This window comes from Anas acuta, chromosome 14 (assembly GCF_963932015.1).
Source record: "Anas acuta chromosome 14, bAnaAcu1.1, whole genome shotgun sequence".
NCBI lineage: Eukaryota > Metazoa > Chordata > Aves > Anseriformes > Anatidae > Anas > Anas acuta.
The window spans coordinates 15,733,031-15,759,960 of NC_088992.1; the positions used below are offsets into that span (position 1 = coordinate 15,733,031).

At 37.3% G+C, this 26,930-nt stretch overlaps 1 protein-coding gene across 5 annotated transcripts in view; it reads left to right on the forward strand.

Annotated features, from left to right (window-relative positions):
- SLIT3 (slit guidance ligand 3) overlaps positions 1-26,930 on the forward strand; it is a 522,497-nt gene that overhangs the window by 388,279 nt on the left and 107,288 nt on the right. For all 5 annotated transcript variants that reach the window (XM_068697690.1, XM_068697688.1, XM_068697686.1 and 2 more), the window contains 4 exons: positions 10,543-10,693; positions 11,859-11,933; positions 20,175-20,318; positions 23,394-23,537. In XM_068697690.1, coding sequence (XP_068553791.1) covers positions 10,543-10,693; positions 11,859-11,933; positions 20,175-20,318; positions 23,394-23,537 — 514 coding nt within the window. The remainder of the gene's footprint in view (positions 1-10,542; positions 10,694-11,858; positions 11,934-20,174; positions 20,319-23,393; positions 23,538-26,930) is intronic.

Sequence of the window (26,930 nt, forward strand, 5' to 3'; positions counted from 1 at the left end):
TTACTGATAATGATGGAGCAACATCTGCAAAGGTTATGAGTAGCCATAGGAAGTAGATTCTGTGCAACAGGTAGATAATGTACATAATTCCTTTTAAAATGAGAATTGGAAGCATTATAGCATGAAATGGAGGAACAGCAGGGAAAGGAACATGTTTTTGCCCAGGGCTGTGAGACAGGCAAAGCTGTTGGATACACTATCTAATACGTTTAAGCCTCAAATGGCAATAGATACTATGTCTTCTGTTTTTCTGCCTTCCATTTAATGTAATGCACCAAAATATAATAAAGCTCCCCCTCGTTCAGCTCTTTCCCCACAATTCTTTATAGAATTTGAGACTAAAAGAAAGGAGTTTCTATGAAAGAGATAGCAGAGAAATGGTCTGAAACAAATTCTGTCTTCTATTTGGAAAAAGGAAATGCTGTCATTTTTCAGAGGCAGCAATACAATTCTGATCGTTTTCTTTTTGGCTGCATCTGCCCACTGTGACTTAAAGATCCAACGGGACTTGCTAGCTTTAGGTCACTGGAGGCTCCCATTTTTAGTCAGAATAGGGGGGGAAAGAACAACAAAAATCTTCTGCCCAGTAGGATTTGATTGAGTTCACTACACAGCAGTTTTGTTTCCTAAAGCAGCACTGGGCTTTAGGAGGAAGGGAGATGAATCTATGAGCAGATTGTGTTGTCTCTGTGGTAGCTTCTTGTCACTTCAAGAGTTGGCAGGATTCTTGATTGCAGTGTGACACTGTACGAAATAGATTTCGCAGAGGGCAGCTCTTGTATTCAGCTGTATATCTTTTTTGCCCTGCGATAATGTTTGTGTTTATTCGTGTATTTTGTATTTAAAAAGTGATTAAAGTTCCACCTGCTGTACCTACACAGACCATTTCTGAAAATGATTAAATAATATGCATATCTACAAGCATAGCATCACCAAAACTTTCATCTTCTAGTTATTAGAAATATTAGCAATAAGATTCCTTTCAGAAATAGTAAGAAGTAAACCTGTCTTGCTGCTTCCTCTTGCATTAAGACATACATCATATCTAACTGACTTTAATTAATTACTTCAGTTCCAAACAGTGCTGTACAAGTCAAAAGCACAGGGAATAATAGGAAGAGGACAATGAACCATCTGCCAGCACAATTCTCTCTTTTTTTTTTTTTTTTGGTGCTGCCTCTTGTTAAATCAAAGTCAGCCTCTGCCATACGTATGGATCTGGAGCTTGCATGTTTAGGGCTAGTGTCATCCTGTGTTATCCTCTGTTACTAGAAAGCAGTATGTAGTTGCTATTTGCTCACTCATAATTTTCAAAGGTGTTTGATAAACTCTCTTCTTAGAAATTGTAGTTGTCCTCCTAGTTCCTTATGTGTCTTTTGCAGTCTCTGTGTTCATACAGATTCATATTTCTTGAGTTAACTGTCTACATTGGAACAAAGTTCTTATTCCTTGCAATCATGTGGAATTTCATTCTCTTTTTTGTGCGTTGTTTCAGCCTTAGAAGTATAGAACTACAGTGGACAGAGATTTCCCGGTCGGAAGAAAACAGGCTGCACGTCAGGGTGTTTTGTCGAGTCCCTGTGGCAGTTCACGTTTTCTGTCCCTTGCTCTCCCTAGGTTATCCTGTTCCCTATGGTTAGTGACATGTAAACATTTAAGCTCGTTGGACTTTCAAAATGAAAGGTGTAATATATCATCAGTCCTCAACCAGTGTTTAAGAGTTATGAAAGGCAAGTGAGTTTAATCCAGTTCTTACAAAAATAATGTGTCTGATTTAAACACTCTCAGTTGTTCCCATAATTTGCCGATCACTCCAATGACAGATTTGCAAATTCGTTCCATTTTTAGTAAACAGTCATTTACAGACTCTGTAGTCATATTGCTGTCCTTAGTATTTTCTGTTTGATGAAAAGCACTGATATCCACTTGCTTGTCTGCTTTCCTGCAATGCTGCAGTGACACATGCTCAGGGATTCACGATTTGGCCTGCCCCTAGCATACTGGTCTCCAGCAGCTCCTGCCTGAGCACGCACCAAATGTGACAGCTCTCTGGTGTGTCCATGCTGGAGGTGACAGTGGTGGGCACTGGCAGTCCTACAGAGGATGCTCTAGGCCTGGGCATGTTCGCAGGAAATCTTGTCTGAGGCCAGGCTCTAGCACTCTTCCTCTCCTGGGCTTTTGCTTGAGCATGAGTGAAAGGAATGTGAAGCACTTGCCTCTGATCTGGACAACTAGAAAATTAACGGCATTCAGATTTTATTTTTATAATATTTGTTTTAATTCAGTTAAATGGTGTGTTGAGTTGTTTTTGTGTGTTTTGTTTTGTTTTGTTTTTACTGGAAAGCCACAAAGACTCAGCAGAACTATCTTCAGAGACTGACTATAGCAAAACTGAGGACATGTCTTTGTTGTGCCTAATAATTCTATCTGAATGAAAGGTTGTTTAGCAGCAACAAATTACCTGCAGATTGAATCCTAGATTGATTTCATAATTATGAACATGAAGTCTTCACTGTACGCTGTGAGTATATCTGAGCTTTGCCTTGCATGACATTTTTCTGAAGTTAAAGTCATTAGGGAGTACAACATGACTGCTATGACTAATGGTAATGGAGCTGAATTCCCTTGTACTGTAGAAATGTTCTTGTTGAAAAAGTAATTTGTCTGTACTGTATGCTGATTATAGCCCTCCATTTTCTGTAAACCTTTGATAGCAATTCAGATCTTTATAATATTAGTCATGCCAGTCATCCTAACCCTTCACTAGCTTCTGATGAACAATATGGTGAAAGCTTCCTGACTGCAGTAAAGGGGGAAGCAGGAAGAGTAGAAGGTGTTTTACTTGGGGAAGTATAAGTTTAGTACGCAGTAGATGGGTCTGTTTGGCAGAGAGTGTGATTCCTAGTGGGTAAAATGAAAGGTCTTAGTTAAAAATTGTATTTTAAGGATCTTTCTCATTTTATTTTTAAGTTGGAGTAGTTTTCAAAAATAATAAAAAAATAATATCTGAACTACTTTGTTACCAACCAACATCCTTATTTGCAATTATAGTAAAGAGACGATAAAGGGCGGGAGAATTAATGTCAAGTGACAGATGCATCCATATCGCTGAGGCATGCAGATAATACAATCGTCCTAGGTTCCCTGTGCATGTAGCATCATAGGTTCCTCATCTGAGATTTGGGTTGTCCTCCGGAGGTGTCATTATTAGCAGAAAGATGGGTGATTGCTTCTGTAACTCAGGCACCTCATGAGCTAAGCTGGGGCACAGCTTGTTCTCTTCTTCCTTGTAGAGGTGGTCCCTCCTAGTGGCTTTGGGTAGCGAGGGGTGGGGCTGAAATCGTATCACCACCATCACTTGTTTGGAGATTAAGCTGCACAACAATCACCAAAGATGCAAGTTTAGCACCTTTTTGTATGCATTATGGTGACTTGAATTGCATAAAGAAAATTATGGTGGTGTCTGTGGCATGAGGGTAGCCAGTCACCTAAAACTGGTGCAAGAATATTCAAGCCTTCAACTGAACAATACATTTTTTTCTGACTACAGCAGGCTCCTGAAGTATTACAGCTTGATGGGACAGTAAAATAGGGTCCCAGATACAATTTCTTTGCAAACCAAGGATTCAATGACTGATAGGCACATCTCAGATTACCAGAGCTCAATTAACATTAAGAGCAAACGATACAATCTTGCTTGGATGCAGAGCACTTCTACTTGGATCTTTCTGGGTCTTTCTTTATTTGTTTGCTGCTGTTGTTTGGGTTTGGTTTGTTTATTTGTTTTAATAAGAAATGGCAAATATCTGGGGGTACGGTCATTCCTTTTTCAAAGTTTTTGTTGCAAACCTGTATGCAGAATGACCTTATGCAAGACCTTATCCAAGGGCTTATGGATATTTTTTAAACACAATTTAATGTGCCTAACACAAAATAGTGTGCCTTCCTGCTTTCTACTCTATTTGTCAAAGAAAGAAAGACGTGCAAAGCATTAGACTATTAATTCCTAAGCATTTTTTTACAATAGCCTGCAAAGAGCACAAAAGCCAAAATATGCTTGTAGATTATTTTGCCTCTGATGTATTTTGGGACATAAATTATGGTTTTGTCAGGTTTCTTTATGTACTGGTACTTCTTGTTCATTGCACCTGATGATTAGCTTAGGCAGTTACTGAGAGCAGTGTTTAATTAGTGCAGCAGAGGAACAGAGACTTGTTCAAAATATCCTCTAGGGGGTTCTCAGGAAGATGTTTGCAGGGCTTTGACCATGTTTTTTTCCAGTAGAACTGAAAGAGTTCATGGATGCTGAAATTAGAGTTTATTACAAATATTCCTCTTAATGCTGAAAATCTACATATGATACACGAGTCTTTGGAAGATGTGAACCGTTACTTCTTGTTGCTTAACAGAATTCCGTGGATAAATTTACTTGAAGAATGCCAGAATTGCTGCATTATTAAACAGGTGTAGAAATAAGGATATGAAACTCTGAACCCTCCTTTGCTAAAGTCCTACAAAATTACTGGCAGAAATGCCAATTATGTGTAATTTGTGAATAAATGAGGTATGGATTTTCCAGGGTTATGGATATTTAGAATGAATCATGGGAAAAAAATAATAATGCCTATTGTGCCATTTTGCATGAGTAACAAAAGAAAATTAATAATCTAATTTTTGTACCCTTTAGGACTGTGGCTAGTTTGTCAGCTTGTGGGGAATGAAGGTTAATTGTGTTGCATTCCCCCAAAAGCTGCTTGTCTTACCATTAGTATAGTTAAGGAAACAAACCCAGCAGAAGGTGACTAAGGTAACACTGTGCATAGTTTTTGGAGTTTGCAAGTAATTGTGTGTTGGCTTTCTGCACGGTAATGCTGGTTCACAGCAAAATGTACAAAATGAAGTCGAGCCCTTTGCTCTATTATCTGTCATCTCTGCCTGAGTACTCACATTGTTCTCTATGTAGGCAATGAATAATCCGCTTGATGCTGACTTTGTTCTTTAAGCAACGCAAACCCCTTACTAAGGATAGCAGCGTTTTATTATTTTTTTTAAGGCACAATCATTGACCTTCACTGAAGTCCAGCAAAATGTTCTGAGCAGTTGCAGAGGACAGTCTTTTCCTCTCATTCGTGAAGCCTGCAAGAACATTTGAGATGTGACTTTCAAAAGCACTCTCCATCAGTATAGCTCTGCAGACATTAAAGTCAATGGGAGTTTTATTTCAGTGGGAGCAGTCAAGCCAAAACAGAATGCCCTACTTTATATGTCAGAGCTTCAGGAATGAGTTATAGTAAGCAAAGCTCTTTGAAATAATCAGGAAAGAAAGAATGAATTTTATGCCAGAAAACAAAATAACAAAATACTCCTGTTTGCCTTCATATGTCTTGAGTCGCATGTATGTGCCACAATGTTAAAAAGTACAGTTGAAAAAACAACAGCAGGGCAAAGCAGTGGCATTACAGATTGTCAGTGTAAGCGCCACTGGCACGAAAGGCTACTGGGAACTGAAAGCTGGCTCACAGGGAGCTTGGGGAGCGTTTAGTGCCAGAGGTTGGCCATCAGCTCAGAATCCACTATTATTAATACGAGCTGTGGTATTTCTAAGATTGGATTTAAATAAATGGGACAAACCAAAATGGAATTTATTCTGAAAGGAGACACCATGAGAGTGTAAGTAGCTAATAAATAGCAGCATACATCAGGCATTCAGTATGTGGTGGAAGTTGCACATCCTTCCTGGAGGGAGCTATTTGCAGTCCTTTGGCAGTGTTTTCTATCATACTAGTTCTGTCTCTGAATTTGCCCGGGCTCTGTTCTTGTACACTAACCCCAATTGTGCTCCAGGGTGTTCCTGCAGTGGTAGCGTAAAGGATGACCTCTTGTATCCAGCACCTTTTTGCATGGGTGGAGTGGAGAGCAGCTCTCAGTGAACCTTCAGCTTGTGCTTCTCCATGCTGCTTCCTCTCAACGCTCTTCTCTCTTTGGCGCTGCCTAACTCTGACTCTGGCTGTTCATGGGGTTTTCCTTTGTGCTTGATCTAACCATGTGGTAGAACAATACAAATTGAACATGGTTCTGTCAAGCACCATGGAAGGCTGCATACTCCCTGCCGCATGGCATGCTGGGATACTTCTGCTGTTTTCAGAAGCATCAAAAGGTGAGAGATTCCCCTTTTCTCGCAGGAAAAGTCAAAAAGGTGATGTGTGTTGTTTAACCAAACTCCCAGGCACCTGTTGGACTGCAAGGGGGAACCCTAGTGACAATTGGGTCAGACTTTCCAAAGGGCTTGCATGCAGAATAACCATTTCCAAGTAATTAATCTGTTTAATTGTTCTTAGAATGAAAGAGTTAGGCATCCTGTTAATGGATTTGATTCAAAGGTGAATCCAGCCATACCTACAGAGATTAAAAATATTTTTGTCTACTTACCTTATAAATAATGTAAATACATCTCTCTGTTTGAGCTGCCCTTTAAGTCCTTCGGCTTGAGGTACGTTTGGATGCCATTTTGTGTAATGAGATGCCTGATGCTTAACGTAACCTTGGATCTGATTTGAGTAATCTTAATGTGCTGGCATTTTGTTACGAAGAAGTATACTGCAAAAGAACTTCAGAAGAGTCTGCAAAGTATTATCTTCTGTCTTGTGAAATGACACCAGTAATGTGGCCTGTGTGAAAGCAGTGTTATCCAATAGTTACATAGCACAAGGCTGAGTCAACATTCTCAAATAAGCCTTTTTGGATCAGACAGCGTAGGTAAGATCTTTAATGTACTTCTGCATAACTTTTCCACCATGTAAAGTAGATATAATTACAGCTATTTCATAAAGTACTTTGAGGGCCTCACACAGAAATTTTCTTATATGGAAATATTGCCTCATCTTGTGGAGCAGCTACATATCTATTGTGGAGTCATCAAATGGAGGATATCTGTGATTTTTTAGGTTTTCTCTGTAATTACTGATAAGGATTAATACTACTGATGGGAAATCATGTAAAATAATCTATGTCCTGTGTTGTTGTTTTGTGCTTGCTTGTGTGTTTGTTTCCTAAAAACCTATGGGAATTGTGATCTAGTGGTTAAATGATAGAGTGAGCGTCAGGATTCCTGGGATTTTGGCCAAGTGTTAAACCCAGTGACGTCCATGATACTATTTTTGCCAAATTTCAGACAGTTGGATCCATTTTTGCTAGAAGGAAAATATCAGGTCAATCTTCAAGCCCCGAAAAAATAGCTTGATTTTTTCCAGAAGAGATCATCCAGCACTCCTTTTAAGTCCTTTGGGAATTGTTTGGTTTTAAAAACTGAAATCAGGTTTGCTAAGCAATTAAAATAGGACAAAAAGCTATTCGTCTTTGCTGCTTTATTACTTCGCGTGAGTACTAGAAAAGCACCTAATATTTGCAAGCACTTGGAAATGTGGTATTTCTTTATCACAATACTGCTGTTCTATAAAAAGGCATGTGGTCTTGCTTTATGATACTTAGGAATTACAATGCACTGGTACCTTGTGGTGGTGTCACATAGATTGCGAAACGAAAATGTTATCAGTGTAACTAGCAATTCAGATAAACACATTCAGTCAAACACAAGCCTTTCTGTTGCCTTGGCTACTCATGTTACTCATGTTAAAAAATTCTTTCATTTTGGAAATTTCTGGAAACTCCCAGGTTGTGTTTTGCATTCAGCCAAGCTTCACAGAGTTCTCATCTACAATGCATAAGTGCCTTCAGGTATACTAAAATGACCAAATGGCTGGTCTGGAATAGTAAAATGAAGTCAGGTGTGTGTTCTGTGTGTGTCTGACATCTCTTTCTACAGGTGATTTTGGAAGTACAAGAAGTACTGCATGCTTGTGATGTCTAATTGCGCTTCCTGAATCCCGTTATATCCACTCAGAGCCCTGTAGTAGTGCATTGATAAAGCCCTGTGTGTAGAAATGGGTGTATGTACGTAACTAGTTCTGCAAGTAGGTGGCTCAATTTCACATTAATATCACAGATGGGAATACCTTCATAGAGCAGCCACCAGTCCAAGAGATCTCAAGGCTTAGGTCAAATAGTAAATTGTATCTATTTACCTTCTTCTAATGGATGACTGAGTGCTTGCTGAGCATATGCATGCTATTGATTGCTTTTGACTGTGCTTATCCAGGTAATTCTTATTTGAACCCTTATTTTATTTTACTAAAAGCTAAAAATTCATTTTATTTTAATAAAATAAAAAATAAAATAATATGTATGAAGGTGTTGGTTGGTGGCTTCCTCTCCTGCTGAGCTCGGAGGGTTTTACCCTACCACGAGCATGGAGGTCATGGACAGGTGCCCACATCACAACAGCTTCTCATGGCTGATGCAGTGTGGGAAGTTGTACACCATCAGGAGAATGAATCCGCTAAGTCAAAATGTGGTAAATATTCTTTATTTACTGTGCCAGAAAGCTTCAGAAAAAGAAAACAAACAAACAAACAAACAAAAAGACAATTTTTACTCTCTGATGATGATACTCCATTTTATCCTTCAGAAAACATTCCACTTACTTTCCCATCCTTCTTTTTGATGTAGGAAAATGAATCCTGTATCCATAAGTTGACAAAAAATTATACTTAATAAAATTTTACCCTGTGAAACTTCCTGATGTTTGTGATTATTCTTTCAAATAATTTTTTTACAATGAAAATTAGATTACTTGTTCAAGGGTTAATTTGAGGATTTCAAAGACACTTTTCACTGAAAAATTTTGCTTTTATTTTTCAAGTTGTACTGTAATTGTAGCAGTTTTAATAAATCCTCATCCTGATAGCTGTTCGCTTTGGCATTATTTCTAGGAATCATAAACAACCAAAACAACCGTTTCATGGACCTAAGGAAAAATAGCAGTATGTTCTTGTAATCAAAGCATGATACGTTCATCACTTGACATTTTATCCTGGCTGCCAAGCCTGGAATTTTTAGGACCAGAAATCAGATGCTTGGTTTTTGTTTTTCCCCAAAAAGATAGAGTTTAAATGCTGGTGGTATGAAGAAGGCTTAGTAGTTTTTGAAATACTTTAAAATGCCCGGTGGTCCTAATATTTAAGTGCTGTGCCATCAAGCTAAAAAAAAAACAGTAGTCAAATTTCACTTCAGATATGTAATTTACAAGAACCATGATAAATCGCAAATTATTTAGCAGCACAGAAGCTGTGGTTTCTATGGACAAAGCTATATGTAATGTTTCTATGGACAAAGCTATATGTGATGTTTCTCATAATTTAGTTTGGAATTACAAAACTAAACCCAAGTGTGTCTGTGGAATCAAAATGTTAGATTGCCTGCAGAATTGCTTGCTTTCACTGCATCACCCTGTGAAGGTAATGTGCAACATAAATTAAAATAATAGTGATTAAAAAAAAAAAAATAGTATGTGGCCATAAAAAGAGCAGTGGTGTATTTATCAGTCTAGAAGAGGGAAGCAGGTGGAGAATGTTGTCAAGTTTCTAAAACCAAATTTCAGCTCAAGTTTAAGTTTTTGTTGATGTTTTCAGGTTCTTTCTAAAATCTGAACTTGCTCAGATCATTCCTGAGAAAGCCCTGAAGTTGACTTTTAAGACTCTGGAAAAATTAAAAATACTTTTCAGTAGTTATGATCACTGGACATAGCACAAAGTTCCTGAGACAATTCTGGTGTTTCCATTGTGAAATATGAAGTGAGTGGGCAGGTAATGCATGGCAGGGCCTGTCTTGGCAACACTTTGATTACATACACATTTATTAATGCTCCTGGTTCCTTGAAACACAGAGATCAGGTTTCAAACCTGCTGTTATTAAAAGAGAAAAACCAAACCAGAAAAGGACAGATTAGTTCACTGAGCCTAATTGGAAAAGCATTTCATTAGAATGGGTCAAAAACCTAGTCAAAGAGGCCTGGCATTCATGATATAATGGTACATGAGGGAGTGCTTCTCACTAAGTACGGTCTACCCGTTCCTTAATTAAAATGAAAATGATTTAAAGTGCTATTACTTTCCTCCGCTGTTTGTTTAACATAGTTAATAAAGGTATCTAATTGTTGGAAAATTGGCAAGGTTCTCTTATACAAGGTTACTCTCAAAAATAGCTCTAGTAGCTGAGGTCTGAAAATTTTGCTTTTTAATTATTATTATTTTTTAATATATCATTTGAATGCATCAAGATAACGTCTGCTTTCATGAGATTCTTATTCCTACTTGTTGGTATAAGTGCAAAGCATGAAAAAGTGACTTTGTTGGAGCTTCTTTGAAGCAGACCCCGGCAGCTAATTAAGACATGCTTATAAAAAAGATGCCTTAACAGGAACAAGATAAGGAATTAATGTAGCAAGGGAAAACTGACAAAACAGAGGCTAGTCTTGGGAATCATTTAAAAAACTGCTGGGAAAAAAAAATGCTTTAGCAAGTATTGAAATTGTGTGCAGGAGCTGGTAGCTGACAGGAGACAGTGTTGAAAACTGATTCCATAAAATCTCTGATTGCTGCAGTTATCAGGAGCTGTTTGCTGGAATATATTTTCTCTTTATTGCAGGGTCTGAGGATTACAGAAGTAAATTCACCGGGAAGTGTTTCATGGATCTTGTCTGTCCTGAGAAGTGTCGCTGCGAGGGAACAGTTGTAGACTGCTCAAACCAAAAACTCACCCGATTACCCAGCCACCTTCCTGAATATACTACTGATCTGTAAGTGCCACCTCTCCAAGATGCGCTCAGACAAGCATATTGGTTTTCCTAGTTTTTAATGTTTGTATAAGATACTTGGCAATTCAAGGCACCTTGAATTTTTGATCCCCCTGGGAAACACAGGGTGAGTTGATTTTATTTCAAAGGAGCACCACAGCTCTCTTACTTTCTCAACTCTCATACCAAGCGTGGGTATGAAAAAGGAGACATGGCCTTGTGCATCAACGGCCTGTGTGCATCTTCTTGCAATGCTGGCCTGTCACATGGCTCAAGCAGAGCCATTACATCTGGACATTTTTATTTAAAAATTGAATTAACTCTTTTGAGTTAAATCTCTGATCAGGAATTCATTCCAACTCAGCAGTGCTTGTTACCTGGGTGAAATGGCTCTGTCTAAAACCAATATATTGTTAAGCCGATTGAAATTTTATGAAATACATCTGCTTTTAGAGATTCTTAGGAACTATAAACGTAATATACAGCTAAGGACATAATATCCAGCTAAGGAGTATATAAAAATATTTATGACTTAGTAATTTAAGAATCTGTTTCTCTTGTTTTGTTAGCAGTCCCTTCAAACACAATTCTGTTTTTTTGGTAGTATGTTCTTCATTGTAGTTATGATACTCTATGTGAACCACAGTAATTGTTGTTCTGAAGTTAAGATAGAAGAATACAGGAGAGAGATATCCAGAAACACAGCAAGTTATCTATGTAGAAAATTTGAGCTACATGTAATCAGAGAGAGAATTTGCATCCAAAGCATGCCAAGATGGTAGCTTTTGCATTATTTGAGAAGACCAATAGATTTTGATGAGGAAGAACTTGAAATCAGATCCCTTCAATTTATGTGGATCAGATCTCCAGCTGCATGACTCCTGTATGCAAGATGGACGTTCAGTCAAGCAAAAACAAGGCTTTGTGATGGTTATAGTTAATAATTTCTTCTCATTGAAAGAAGGCATTCTGACATTGTCCTTTGGCATTATGCTTTTAAGGCATCCTAAGCTTTTATAACTTTTCACTCTAGGAGTCTGAGACACATGGCAGATAGTATCTTGTTTAACAAAGGTCATAACTCTCTGTGTGGCAGTCCTGTATGCCACAGAGATATATCTATAGAGATCTTTGAAGCATTAAATGTCTTTTTGTTTGTTCCTCTCAGGCGTTTGAATGACAATGATATTTCTGTTTTGGAAGCTATCGGACTCTTCAAGAAATTACCCAACCTTAGAAAAATGTAAGTTCAAGTTATTTGCTTGTTAGAATACATCCTTGGGTTGTAAGGAAGGAGGAGAGGATAAAGTTTTTATAGTTCAGTACTGCAGTAGCAGAATTTGTTATTTGTAATGTTAATTTAAGGAAACTGACTTAGATGGACAGGCCCAGTTAAAGCACAGTGACAGGTGAAGACCCCTAGACTGACCTCTCAGTATTCTTTACGCTATATTTCTTAAAGTCATCAACTTGTAGAGACTGAAGTGAATTCCATTACAGAATTCATTTAGATATATGCCTATTGTTAGAGATGGCCACCAATTTTAGCTTTTCTTTTTTTCTTTTAAATGTGTTATCTTACATGACAACAGAGGCAACCATTACGTTTCAAGTATGACTCCAAATAGTGTGATTTTGTCAAACAGTCGAAGGGAAGTAGTATTACAAGAAATAGGTGATGACAGTTTCTTTTGATCACTATGGTTTTAGAGAAGAGAATCAAGTAGCTACTTAGAGATCAGTGATTCAAAGAGATCTGTATAATTCTGGTAGCAATCAGAGTATTGGCACTATTCAGGAAATATATTTAATAAGATAGTGTGTGTTTTGCAAAGAGAAAAATATATTAGATACCTTTTGATCTTCTAAATGGATCTTCCTGATATTTTTCAGTTTTAACTCTATAATGCCATTGCTAATATCTTATTTGTTTACTTTTAGTAAGATTTTGTTGTTAGATTCAAGGTAATCGTGGAAAAACAAGCAATTGACTTTTTGTTCAGTGTTTCTGTCATGTGGTTTCAGCCACCTGGAGATTCCTAGCCATTTTGAAGCTGTGTAAGGTCATAGGGGCTTTGGAGACAACTGCAGTGTGATTCGTACACCACTATTATTTCTTCAAGAATGTCAGACGCAGCACTGCAGATTTGAGAGCGTGGGGTATGCTTGTGCAAGTACAGACCACCAGACTTGGGGAATCAATCATAAGCTTTAGCCTAGTATTTTATGAATGATCTCTAAGTTGTAGCTAAAGTGCACCTAGAAACTAACTTATTGATATTGTTGAACTATTCTGTTTTCTATATAAGTGGACAGGAAATGAGTAAAAAATGCACAGCATATAAAAGTACACATAATTAGAACAGAATCTGTCCTTATCAGACCTTCAGGATTTGTTTTGAAAGTTGGTAAGATGCCATAGCTGGAGTCATTTCTCTCCTTTTATTTAAAACATACTGTAGGTCAGTTACAGTGCTGTCCTTCATGTTCCCATCAATCACTCAGGTGGAGGGATGTCTCAACAGGTCTGTGTCGTTATGCATAACAGCAACGTGAATTGGCTTTGAGAGGATTTTTTAAGAGTTTGTTTCCTGTGAAACAAAACATCTTTCTGGTCTGTTCTTAACATGACCAGATGCAAACAAAGGGGTACAGGTACAGTTCACATGGATGGCAAAGAGCAGTAGTTGTGCCCCACACTTCATAAGAAGTCTGTGTCATGCATTTTTTAGTGGCAGCCCCTATGCAGAGCCTGTTTAAGATACTCCTTATAATTGAGCTGATTTCTTCTACTGGATGTTGTGAAGAAACATCTCAATTTGAATACACAGATTTTCTGAAAAGGATATTGCTCCATCAAAGAAGCTACATGTCAACCATAGCCTTACGCAGTAGCTTGATTCTTAATAAGCCAGATTAGTCATCTATTTTCTAATTCTCCTAATTATATTTTGTGAAGATATATCCCTTTCATACATCCCTTTCGTTTGGCTAATTCATAGTCCTCTTTCCATCAGGTAAGAAGGATTTAGTGACCGTATAGGGAAATATCAATGGATAGGATTGCAGCAGTTAGTAGTACTAATGCACTGGCAGGTTAGAAAAACTCTTCATTAAGCCTTACTTAAGCTGCTATTAATTTAAGGGAGAAGAGTATTGATCAAATAACCCATTTTCCATTGTGTATAAAGAACAAGAATTTTTACTGTTATTTAATTTGGCAATATTTACTTGGTCTCATCATATTCCTTGTCTGTTCAAGTGTTAAAGGAGAACAACAGGTAGAGGAATGTAGCTAGAAATTGTATTGCTTCCTAGGCTTAAGGAAAGAGTTCAAAGCTTTGCACTGGAAAGCCATTGGCCAAATTCACCATATAAGACCTTTTATTTTACTTTAAAAAAAAAAATCATCTCTGCAATTCTTTTTTTTTTTTTTTTTTTCTGAAATAAAAAGTGCTGAGATAGCCAACTTAATTGCCTTTTCATGGTTAGCCCAAGTTGAGAGGATAGTTTTTAAGGGGACATTTGAATAATTGCCCTCTGGTTTTTCTTCACCTCAGTTTATGACTCAGTGACAGAGGTGTGTCAAGGAAATTTGCAGAGAAGCTACCCTAACAGTTCTGCTCTGGCTAGAAGAGCTCCAGTGTGATTCCAGAGACAGAGGAATTAGCCCTTGGTTCCTCTTGACTAGTGTTCTTGGTGCCTCCTCAATTTATATTATGCTGGTGTGTAGCTTTGGTCTATGACATACACACTTTGAGATTGACTGCAAATTGGAACTTAAGGAGGATTCAAATTATATTTACATTCTAGGTATATGTTCATGATTGTTCTTTTGTCACTTAAGCTCTGTCAGTTGTGCATGTCTATATGTGTCCAGTTGCATATCACAATCTCTTGTGGTTTTTTAGTAAGATTCCAAAGGGGTGTACACACAGATTTGATGATGGCATATTAGGGTTGCCCCAGTGATTATGTGTGGTAATGGTATTTAATTTTATTTAAACTGTGTCTTGTACTCTCCTTGGATTTTAGTAGGAATCTTAAATATCTGTGTTCAAGACTTAGAGTTCAGCTAATTCCTAAAAGATTTCCACAGGGAAGATGTATCATTTGAATAAGACAACTACATTGTATTCACAAATTCACAAATATTAAATCACATTTTATTGGAGTATGAGGGTCTTTTCATGAAAAGACAGTATTTCAGTATTTTGGCTAGCTTTATTTCCTGGCATAGGTGAAGTTCCTTCTTCTTTCTTTTTCTATTTATTTTTTTTCAGAGAAAGGAAACTGAAATCATGTATCTCTAATCCTGAAAAGGATATCTGACAATTCATTCTGTTTTTTGTTGTTGTTGTTTTTTGTTTTTTGTTTTTTTTTAGGATTTAATTTGTCAGTAAATATTCCTCCTAAGCTGAATCTTATTGTATGTTGTATCAGCCCAGGATTTAATACATGTTAATGCAAAACAGAATTGAATTCTTGATACAGAAATTTAAAGGTCAGAGAGCCATAATGCTAAGTTATGCCTCGTTTTTCTAGAATTTAAATTGCTAAGATTACTGTGTTGTTTTTTAAAAGGTTAACATGTCTGCATATGCCTTTAAAAAAATCAACTTTAATAATTAGCTGCAAAATCCTGTATACATAGTACTATTTTCATAGCCAAAAAATAAATCTATCTTTGTTTAATGCTTTTTACAGTGCGATAAAGAGGTTGATGTGGATTACTGTAAGTAGATCCAACCCCACCCAGATGTAATTTACTGGGTTCTTCAGTGGCTTTTGCTGAATGCCCTGAACTCTCTTTTGCTGTCAGTGACTTCTTACCATAGCACCTCTCTTGCTTTTGCAAGTTTAAAAGCATGACTTGAAAGCAAAAGTCACATTGCACTGCCTTCCAGCTTGAAGAACTGCATTGCTAGTGTTTTGCACTGGGACCACCTCCAGCTGTTAATCAGTGAAATAAAAACTCCAGAGCTTGAGGACTAATATGACAGCAGGAGTGTGGAGGTGTCTTCTGGCCATGGGAGACAGGTTCAAGCATCAAATCCCCTCAGTACCCAACTCAGTAGGAGCAAGGAGATGCACTCAGTTGCAGAGATGGGATACTGACCTGCAGGGAGAGGCTGCAGCTCCTTGGTATCAGCCCCAGCCCTTTCCCTGGAAATCAGTGGGACCAGCTGTCCCAATTGGGGGCCCCGAAGCTGTTTCTGCAGAAGAAGAATTGGCTCCAAGCTCACATTCAAAATAAAAAGGTTAAGTGCCATATTTCATGCACTGCTGCAGAAAAAGGGCACTGACCTCTTTTATTCTGTTAAAGAACAAGAACAATAAAAAAATACTTACCTCAAAACCTGGAAGGGACATCTGACAGTTCACTCTGTATTTCTTGCCAAAGATACAAAGTGAATATAAAATGTAGTCTTATAACAGGAAATGTCAGAGTGTCTTGGCAATAGCTAGTACTGCCAACCCCACCTTTAGTATATAATTAACTTTGGAGGCTTAATTTGTCTGTAGGTATTTCTCTTACATTAAATCTTACTGTACAACATGCCAGCCCAGGATTTAATACACTCTACATGCAAAATAAAACTGAATCATGATAAAGTTTGCAGACAAGAAGTCCATTTAATAAACATAAACTTAAGTTTTTTTGGAGAGGTAAAAGTAATTTCTGGCTGTAGAAACAGCTGTTACCTGCTGTTCTTTCCCCTAAGCATAAATTTTACCATGGCAATTGAGGTCACAGTCATCTGTCACTTTTTATACAGAAACAGACTGTATTTTGTAGAATTGAAATTGTGGAGAGTGTTGTGATATGTGGCATTTGGGCTTATCACATGCCTCCTTTTTTTCAGTGATACCATCAATCTGCTCTGCTGCATGAAATGTACGAATGTCACTGAGTATAATTCTGTGTCTGTCTGTAGTATTTAAGACTTTCAGTGCCATCCTGCTCCTGAGAACAACTCACTCTGTAAAAGACAGCCAGACTGTTGGTAAGAGCTGTAAAATATTCTCAGCAAACATCCTTCCTCCACAAGAATGGGGTTTTCCTCCCAAAATACACTTAAAGACTCCACACGCACCACCAACAGCCTGAAATATTCTTGGGAAAACCCCACTCAGAACAGCCTGTTTGTATGTTAAAACAATAAAATGCAAGTTGAGACCAAGCAGAGTCTTTGCAGTTGGACTGCACTCTGGTGGTTGTGCTCGTGGTAGTTCAGCAGCGTGTGCTGGTAATTCAGTGATGAATACCACGATGAAATGTTGAAACTGACCCAGCAGGTACAGCAGCACGAATGGTTCTGTTAAGACTGAATAGAATCCAGCTTGTTCTGTGTTGAAGTTAGAAGATCAACAGAAATAATATTATCATAAACTTTAGCCATAAGGTAAATAAAATCTGACTGAAAAGTGAGCTGTGTGAACAATCTCACCTTGAGAGCTTCCTAAATCTGTTCATTTCCTATTCACAGCCACACATAAAGTAAACCCAGGCTTTATGAACATTTCTTTTGACCTCTTACCCAAAATACAAGTCTGGAAATAGGATTAAAATTTATCACTGTGGTAGATCAGGGTCCTTCTGGAAACAATAGCCCTCTTGAGTGACCAGGTTGACTATAGGTTCCTATCTGGGTCGCGCCAGAGGCCATAGGTCTCTTGGTAAATACTCAAGGTTCATTTTCTTTTCCACTGTCTTCCAGTGTTTCAAGAACACTTCCTGATAGAAACTTAACACTGTGAGAGGATGAGGCATTTCTGTAATTGGAGTTTGCTATAAACTCTGTCAGAAGTTTGCTGATAGAAAAAAATGTTTCTTGCCAAGTGCTATGGTCATCATATATGAAAGATCATTTTCGTGCTGGGAAGGATAGACTAAAGCTCTCTGAGTTGGAAAGCAGGCAAAGTTTTACCAATTTGTTTTTTAAGGTTTTGATCAACTGTTGACTGTTTCTTCCTGGTAATTCTAGACCAAAACGTATGTAATTTCTCACGTCTGTTATTCTAGAGGGTCAGACATTCAGGATGATGCATCTTCTGAGTGAATAAGTGCTGACATCTAACAATTTTTTTGTTGCATTCTGATAAGGAAAACTTTAATTTAGGAAGACAAATTAAGAAATCTGGATTGGCAGAACATCTGCTTTGACAGTACTCCAAGTGGGATTGCAGGACAGTATTTTCCTTACCTTTTTGTTATTGTAAAGCTCGTCTTTTCGCTGCCTTGCAACTTTGATTTTGTCATAGCATTTAATCTTGGATTTTCAAGTCTCTTGCATGGGAAAGGTACATATAATTGGCTTTTTCTGCAACTGCTAGGATATTTTTTGATAATTTTATGCTGTTGAAATGATTGGGCATTGTTAACTCAAATGGGTGAAGTTGCCTATCTACAGAAGTTCTTTGGCAGCAAAGAAAAGTCAGATGGTTTGGATTGTTTAAAGGTGCCAGTTCCTTGTCAAATTATGGCCAGCCTTCCTCTCCAATATTTGCTTTTTTGCCTGGAGTATCCAATCATCCATTAAAATTGCACCCGTTTTTAGTAATTGTGACTAAATATCTTTTAGACGGTAAAAACTAATAAAACTTTAACAACAAGTATAGGTCAGTCTCTAATCTGTGAATTGAAAGTCAAAATCTTTGTATTATACTAACTCACCCTCCCCTCCCGCCACAAACGTTTACTTATTTATTCATTTATTTTTGTCCAAATAAGCATCATGGGGTAATCTTTTCCAAGAAAGGGCTTATTGGGAGCAATTACTTATGCCAGCATTCAAAAGAGATGCTGAGGTATAAACATTTCCATTAGAGAAATAGCTGAGCACCCAAATTAAATGCATATGTCAGCATATCTGTCCTTGACTTGCTTTAACTCACATAAACTCTTCATGTGAACGTTAGACAAAGTACAAAACCCCTGGAAAGCAAAACCTGTGAGTATTTCTATATACTTTTATATCATTTTTGGCTGATCGCTGCCATACTGCTATTCTTTCTGATCACAGAGAGCACAAGAGGTGATGGACCACATGCTGTAGGACCCAATGTCTGACAGTTGTTCAGCAGACATAAACCAGCATACTCATATCCCACATGAAGCATATCTCCAAGACGCAACATTTTTTTTATTAAGTGATGACTGCTGCAAAGAGCAAGACCCACATTATTTGTGTCTGAGGCCAGGCTGTCCTGTTGCCATGTCTTCCGTCAGCTTTTATCCCAACAAGATTGCCTGTTCTTATGAGCAGTGTAGCCCAGGTGCTAATCTGATACTTTGTCATTTGTTTTATATCACCTGGACTTGGGTTTTGAAACTATTACTCATGCTGTGTGTGTAGTGGGATCATTTCTGGAATGAGATGCTATTCAGTATGAGTAATAGTGTTGGAATTTGGCATCTTCTTGGGAACAAGAGAGTATCTTTTACTTTCTCTTTTTTATTGTAGACATTAAAACAATAAATAGTTTTTCCTGTCAAAGGCCTACACAAATAGGATTACATACTGTAATCTCTACAGGGCTTCATAAGGACATGCTTGAAGGACTGATGCCCAAGGTCTTACAGTGCTTAAGGCCTTTTATATAAGTGTTTTAAATAATTAAAACCCATTTATTTTTATGCATCTCTAAGGTCATTTTATCATTCAGAAGTTTTCTATTCACTGGGTTTTTCACAAATATGAAATATTCAGAAGATTCACTTTGCATTTCATCAGAACTTCATTTAACTTTCTAGATTGAAGTTCTCCAAAGTTGATCTATAAGCAAACATCTTGAGACTGTATAGGCAGAGTAAATATTTGGAAAATAATGTTGTATATTGCAGTAGATGTGAACTGAGAATTAAGTAATAGGCATTTCATTTTGAATGATGGTGTTAAATTTAAATGCCTGGGAGTTCATGATTGTACATATAAAAAATTTTTATCAGATACATGCAGTCACACAGTTATTTATCTTACAGAAGCATTGGGTTTAAAAAGAGTAAAGGTCCTGGTACACTAAATGAATGGGCCCCATATTTCAATATGTGGTGGTAGCTGTTTTAATGGTAGCTGATTTAATTGCAGAGCACCCAGTCTCAGCAGTCTCCAAAAGTTCAAGAACATAAATCAGATGTTAGAAAACCATTTATAAGGGTCAGAGACCCTTATAAGCAACAATGAGATGAGGTATGAGAGCTGGTAAATCTGTGGATTTAAATACTCTTGATTATCTCTTCTGTGTTGGTTTTTTGTTTGGTTGTTTGTCTGTTTTTTTGTGAGCAGAGTGAGAAGGTTAGGTGTACTTCTGAACTTCTGTATTCTCTCCTTGCTGACTGCGTGTTTTCCTAGATAACCACTGAGATGCATATAACCTACCTCCCTTCTGTCCTTCCTTCCATCATCCTTCCAGTGTGATGATGTATGTTTTGAATAAAACACGAAAGCTTTTCTTATTTTTTCTGGTTGTCTTCTTCCAGAAATCTGAGCAACAATAAGATCAAGGAGATTCGAGAAGGCACATTTGATGGAGCTTCAGGAGTGCAGGAACTGATTCTGACAGAGAATCAACTGGAATCAGTACATGGACGTATGTTTAGAGGCCTTACAGGGCTGAAGACATTGTAAGTGCAAAGATCTGTCTTTCTCTATTCCTCTGTAACTGGAGTGGTCATGCTCAAGTTCAGCAGCACTTGTTAAAATCTGTTACTAGACAGCAAACTCTAAAGCAATGCCTTGTTTCAGTGTTATGAAACCTTCGGTAAATTTCTGGTCTTGGGTAGGATGTGAGATTTGTCTTCTACTTCTGTAGAAGAAGACTGATTTTCAAAAGTTGCAGGAGCAACTTGATGGTGAAACTGTCATCAGTCAAATTTGGTCATTTTTGGGCATACTTCTATTATTTCCTATGGAAACAAGGTGTTTAGGTATATATTTGCTATCTATTAGTCCATTCTCCCACCCCTGTCCTCTACCTAAATTGGAATCATTGGTCTGCTCAAACCAAACCTCAGAGGAGGAAAGAAACATAAAAGATTTTAATATCGTACGTATCATATGAAATCACTAGCTAGCAAAAGAAGGCTCAAGTTATTGTTACCACCAAATGCAGATGTAGCTAAGCAACTTTAAGGCAGGCATAATCATAATGTTATAGTCCTGCTGGTAGAAGGTAGCTGGCCATTCACTCTGTACCAGATGAATCAGCCCATGAGCACATGCATGACTTTGGACTAGCTACAGTCTTGATTGCCATAGAAATTACCTGCGGATATAGTATTAATGTGGTTGTGGTTGGGGAGAGCATGTACAAGACATTGAACATAAACGCATAAGAAATTGTTTTGGTATTACTTAGTTGCTCTTAGAACAACTTTGTAATTTACTTCTTAGAACTAACACTTGTACATAAACTCACAGCAAGTAGCACTAATTTATTTTCAAGTTAAAAAATGTATTGAAAGAAGGATCGCAGAGAGGATTTCAAGATGGCATCTAATCTATTCCTTTTCCCCATCCTGAAAAACAGTCAGGTTTCTGATGACAGCAGAGACTCAAGCCAGATGATGTGTATGATGTGTACGTGAAGAATTTCCAGATTTACAGTCTCCCTGCTGTAGAAAGAAAGCACTTGACTAGGTGGCTGCTGTCAGTAAATAGACTACAGGAATCAATATGGAATTTAAAATCTGCAATTTATTCATTAGAAGCAAATGCTTCTTATGTTGCACAAAATCATCACACAATCCTTTCAGCCCTTACTCAAATACAAAAAGAAAAAAAAATTCCAGGCTTCACTTGGAGGCCTTTGCCCTGTAATGACAAATAGGGAACTTTTCTCTTGCTATTCCTTAGCATTATTTTTCTGTGGTTACAGCCATCTGTTCTTTAATGTATGCGTTTTACTCAGGGAATTTAAAATACTGTCCATAGATACTAAATTAATTTTCATAATGTAAAGCAGCCTGTGGCAGTGCTCCTAAGCAGTATTCAGCATTTTTTTAATAAAAAGATACTTAACATTCAAGCTATCCTGCTGACCTGACCTAAATTTCTCCCTAGCTGATAAAGCAGTCTAAATATACACAGCATGAAATGATGTTCTGTAAGTGTAAGTTTCCCTTCAGGAAGGGCACACAGTGCATAGTATGCTGTGGTATAAAACCAAAGGTTTTGGCTTGAAGGACATATGCATTAATTGACTTTGAGCACCGAAATTGTGGCCTTTTATAAAGAGGTCACACTGGACAGTCATTCTTAAAAGACTTTGTTTTCTAAAAGGCAGTAAATCACCATGGAATTGATGTATTGACAGCCCAGTTCAGTCATCCCACCTTGCAGAACGACTGTCCGATACGTACAGAATTGAGAAAATGCTTCTGTATATGAATTTTCAAGAGTGACCTGAGCTGCATTATTTCTTTTATTTACTCTTACGTTTTAGAGTTCATGGTTTTGACCTGGCTTTCAAGCAGCTTTGTACTCCACATGTAAGGCATGTGCCTCTCTGCCTCCTGACTCTTTTCTGACATAGTTTCACCCTAGTTGCAACACCAAAACCATTGCAACTGTAGTGGCTGTGGTGGTAACTCTGTGTAGAGACCAGTAATGCTAAAGCAGCATAATGTCCAGGTCTTAAATGCTGAGCGTTTGTGATTGCACAGTTAATCTCTCTTTGGTGTTTTTTAAGTATGTAAATGCCCAACTGTTGGATACAAATAGATTTAAATCCAGACTTCTAAGGGAGTCTGAATTGTCCTTGTTCACTGCATGAATTTGATACCAAAGAATGAACGCTCCTTAATTGAGAGGATCAATTCACTGGAACAGCAGCATGAGCTGCTTATATTGTCTGGATTTCTGGTAGTATGCTTTAATTATGGAACAATTTTTCACCTAAGTAGAAATATTACAACTGTGTGGTTATGTTTACAGATCCAGATGTTGATTGGCATGAAGTGTAACATACTCATAAGCCTCTTTTTGCTGTGCAGAGATACAAAACACTGCAGTCTTTCAAATTAATTAGGTTGTATCATCGAGTGCATTGTTACCATAACAACTCAGAGAGATGTATCTTCCAAAACACAGCATTGATTCATCTAGTACAAACACTGAGCAAAGAACAATTTATAGATTGGTTACTGCTTTCTGTCTTGTCAATTAATTATTATAATGAGATTTGAGAGCTTGCTTTAGGTCTGGAAATCTTTCCTAAGCTACTCCTTGATTTCTGCTAAGGGCACTGTTTCCTTCTGTATTTCTGCAATGTGGATTACAAAAAACATCCATGATAGAAGCAGAAATAATGCAGTTAGTATTATTGTCACATAACCTCTGACAGTCTTTCTCAGTTGGTCTCTGAAATACGTATTGACTTGCTCTCAGATACTTACTAAATGGAGAGACGTGAGTGTTTATTTCAAGTTTGCCACTAGTTGTAATTTAGATTGCATACTAATTTCAGATATGGAGTTCCCATCAGCCTCTAATGCTGTGTGGAAGAAACGCATTTTAAATTCACAAGACAATGTTCATATGAGTTTAGCCCTCTTTTAGCTGTGTTGTACTTCAGCAATCAATAAAAATAGAGCACAGTACTTGCAAAAACATCTGTTGATGCCCTAGAAACAGGGCCTCCTGACCTGAAATTATATTCCCTCCCAGTATTTCCTAATTTCTTGTTTTAATCTTCACAGGATGCTGAGGAGCAACTCTATCAGCTGTATAAACAATGACACCTTTGCTGGACTGAGCTCAGTGAGACTTCTTTCTCTGTATGACAATCATATCAGCACCATCACGCCTGGAGCCTTCAGCACATTAGTCTCTTTGTCTACAATGTAAGTTATCTTCTTACAATAAGAACATATTGTGATTCCATGCTTTCTTTTTGAGGAGACAGTGTTTGAGTTTCAAAATCAAAATGCTTACTTATTCATATTTGGAAAACCTCATTTAGAGAAAGAAAACCCTATCCTACTGAAGTCACAGGTTGTCTTTGAAAGATTCAGGGCATGATTCAGAAAACATTTGAACTGCTTCAGCTAGAGTAGCTGAAAAAGCTCAGATGTTGCCAGCCTCAGGCAGGATGACTGCATGTTTTGCTATGTTATAGCCTAGTGCAGTACACAGAAGGGGTTCAAGGAAAACAACCTCTACAGATTCAGAATTGCATTAATTTCACTAGAGTCTAGTTTTGTAAGGACAGCATTCTTGGATTCCAGTTAAATTAGATATCAGAAAAAAATCTAGTAGCTAATGCTTAGATTTTCAGATGAACTTAAGAGGGTAAAACATTCCAGTCCTACTGAACAGGAATTTAAAAATTCCAGTCTAAGCTTTTCTGGTAATTCTCTTATATTCCTGTGTACTTCTTTGAAGTAGTTCCTTTCCTTTTCAAGTATTTTTACATATCTTTTGTGAGGTGTCCATTTTAATAAAATACAGACTGATAAATATGGAGAGAAAGTCCGCTCTTTGTTTCCAGCTGTGAATATGGACCCTGATGTTGCTGTTAGTGTAAGTTGTCTGATTAATTCCCTTCACACTGCCCTGAAAATACACTTTAATTGTCCAGCCAAAACAAACTATTGTAGCTATTGCATTTCAGGTTTTGAACCTGGACTTTTCTTCCATTACTTTCTGTAACCCCCAAAGCCCCATGAAACTGATGGACAAGAAACAAACACAACCAGATTATTTCTGTTGATCATTTTCAAGTCACAGGTCAAATCAAGTGGTACTTGCTGAAATCTTGTTCTCACTATGCTGCAAGCCTACTTGCTTGTTGCACAATTGCTTCAGTACTTCCGTCTGCAACTAGGTGTGACTCTCTGAATCAGTCTATAAAGTCCCTGCCCTGTTTGAATGGAAACATTTTTGTCATATTTTGTTAGAAGATGCCCAATTTTCTTCTTTTTTTTCAGCTGCAGATAAAGAATTTTATAATTTAGAGGATCAGCAGTTAAAGCTGCTGCTAAGACTGCACTGCTTTGGCACGGACTTAAAACCACATGCTCTCATGGCAGGTTCCTACCTGTTTCTTGAAGAAAAATTATGTTCTTTGACACATTTTCACTTCGTACTGTATCCACAGACAGTTAAGGCAAGAGGAGGTTTGCTTTTGACTTCTTTAGACATTGTGGCCTAGACAAGCCATAGTGATATTTCACATATAAATGCAAATGTGTTAATTTCCTAGCAGCACTCCATTGTAGGTTGTTATATGAAATGACAACACAGCTGAAGATCCACACTACGCTTGCTTTTCCCTTTCAACCCACACTTTGTAAGTTAATCAGAGTTTGCAATGACTCACTTTTGCATCTATTACTGTGAGCCAGAAATTAATACAAAATTTAACATTTCTTTCCTTTTTTGTCTTGGCATATTTACAGCACTTAAAAAAAAAAATTGCTCCTTTTGTTATTGGTCATTGAGTCAGCCTCACTGGTATTATCAAAACATGGACAGCTCTGAAAATAGTGCACTAATGGTTTTCAATACACGAAGAACATTTATTTTATAAGTTCTTGGTGAAAAAATATCAGTTTTTATTATGTGTTAGTAGTCAAAATTAGTATTTAGCATGCTAATTTGAAATGTACTTTTACTTTTGCATAGATGGTATTCAATGATGTCTCTCAGTCCTCACACAGTCAGCTGGGCAGATTTGTAAGCAGAGCTGGTTTTCCATGAATTAAACATGCAGCTATTCTCATATAAACTTACCCTGAATTCCAGGATGTATTTTCAGCCTAATTTCAACAATATCCAGATGCGTTTCAGCATGTTTTTCTAACAGGTCACTAGAATTCATTTAAATAGTTAATATTCCGTAGCTACTTTGCAATTTTTAACAGAGATGTTTCTAATAGGATATGAATATTTCATCCCTCAAGACTTCTATTCACCCTTGATTTTAAAAATATGTCTATGTCCTTGAGGAAGCACTTATGAATTTAATGTTAGTAAGACATCTTTGCTAAAAGCTTGATTGCTTTGTTTCTGTTTGAGTGGTTAAATCACTATCTTACATGTAGGAATTCTGATTACTAATTATGAATTTTTAAAACAATCTGCCTGTCCAATATTTCTGTTTGTGATTTGAGAGCTCCACTTGAACAGCCGGTTTCCAAGATAAAGCTTCTGAAAATTATTGTCTGTTCTAGATTTTCAACTGTTTTTTGTAGAGGATCTCTTGTCCTACATGGAACTCTAGAGACCCTCTATCTTAAAATTTTTCCAAAAGCTGCATCACAGCATTGCCATGGAAAGAGTATATATGTGGGCATGTCACCTTCATATGAAGTTAAAATAGAAAGTGGATTCTCTTCAGCTGGACCAAGAATTAAATTTACATGCCACTGAAGTGGTAGGAGGACATGTGTAAATTGTGACAAGATGAATTTTTCTTTTCTTTTTTCTTTTTTTTTTTTTCCCCAGAGTTATTTAAGTTTCAGAACAACAGATTTATTTCTCTATCGCATTTATATGTAACAACTTCTCGATTAGTTCTTAGGGAAAGTATAAACCAAATGTAATCCAAGGGTTTAATATTTTTTATTGATATGTTACCCTTTGTCAGCTAATGAGGAGTAGCACATAAAGTTAAAGCAACCTCTGTAGAATGGTCATACTTATTAATTTTGATGGGAGCATTCTGCAGATTGACCATATGAATGTTTCTGAAAGTTTTTCCTTATGTTCAGAGTTGCTGGTTCTCCAGAAACCTGATTATATACACCTGCTGTTTGTTTCTAACAGTGGATTACTTCCTTGTAAGGATTTGTTTCATGGAAGTTGTTCTGCGAATATGATCTCACTCCCTTCCACCAGTGGAACAAATGACCTTTGGAGCATTGGTTCACTAAGCTTTGGAGATTTAAATGCTTGGTTTAAACACTCTATTCATGCCAAAGTATGTCAGTATGGAAAATATACAAGGCATCCTGCATGTGCTCCCATTATGGATTAAAGAAAATGGAAAGCAATTCAGAAATGAAGTAACCGAAAGCAGAGTAATACTTTCAGCACTTTTCTGCTTCTTCTGACTGAAAGCTCCTATGTAACTTGTCCACTTACTCACCTTTGTACAACTTAGTCGTGCCACTGAAACCTAGTCAGCATAAAGTAGGTTGAGTATTTTTTATTACGGAACATTACACTGAGTTTACTACTCCTCCCCATTTCTCCCTTTACACCAATACAATAGGCTCAACAAGATTCACATG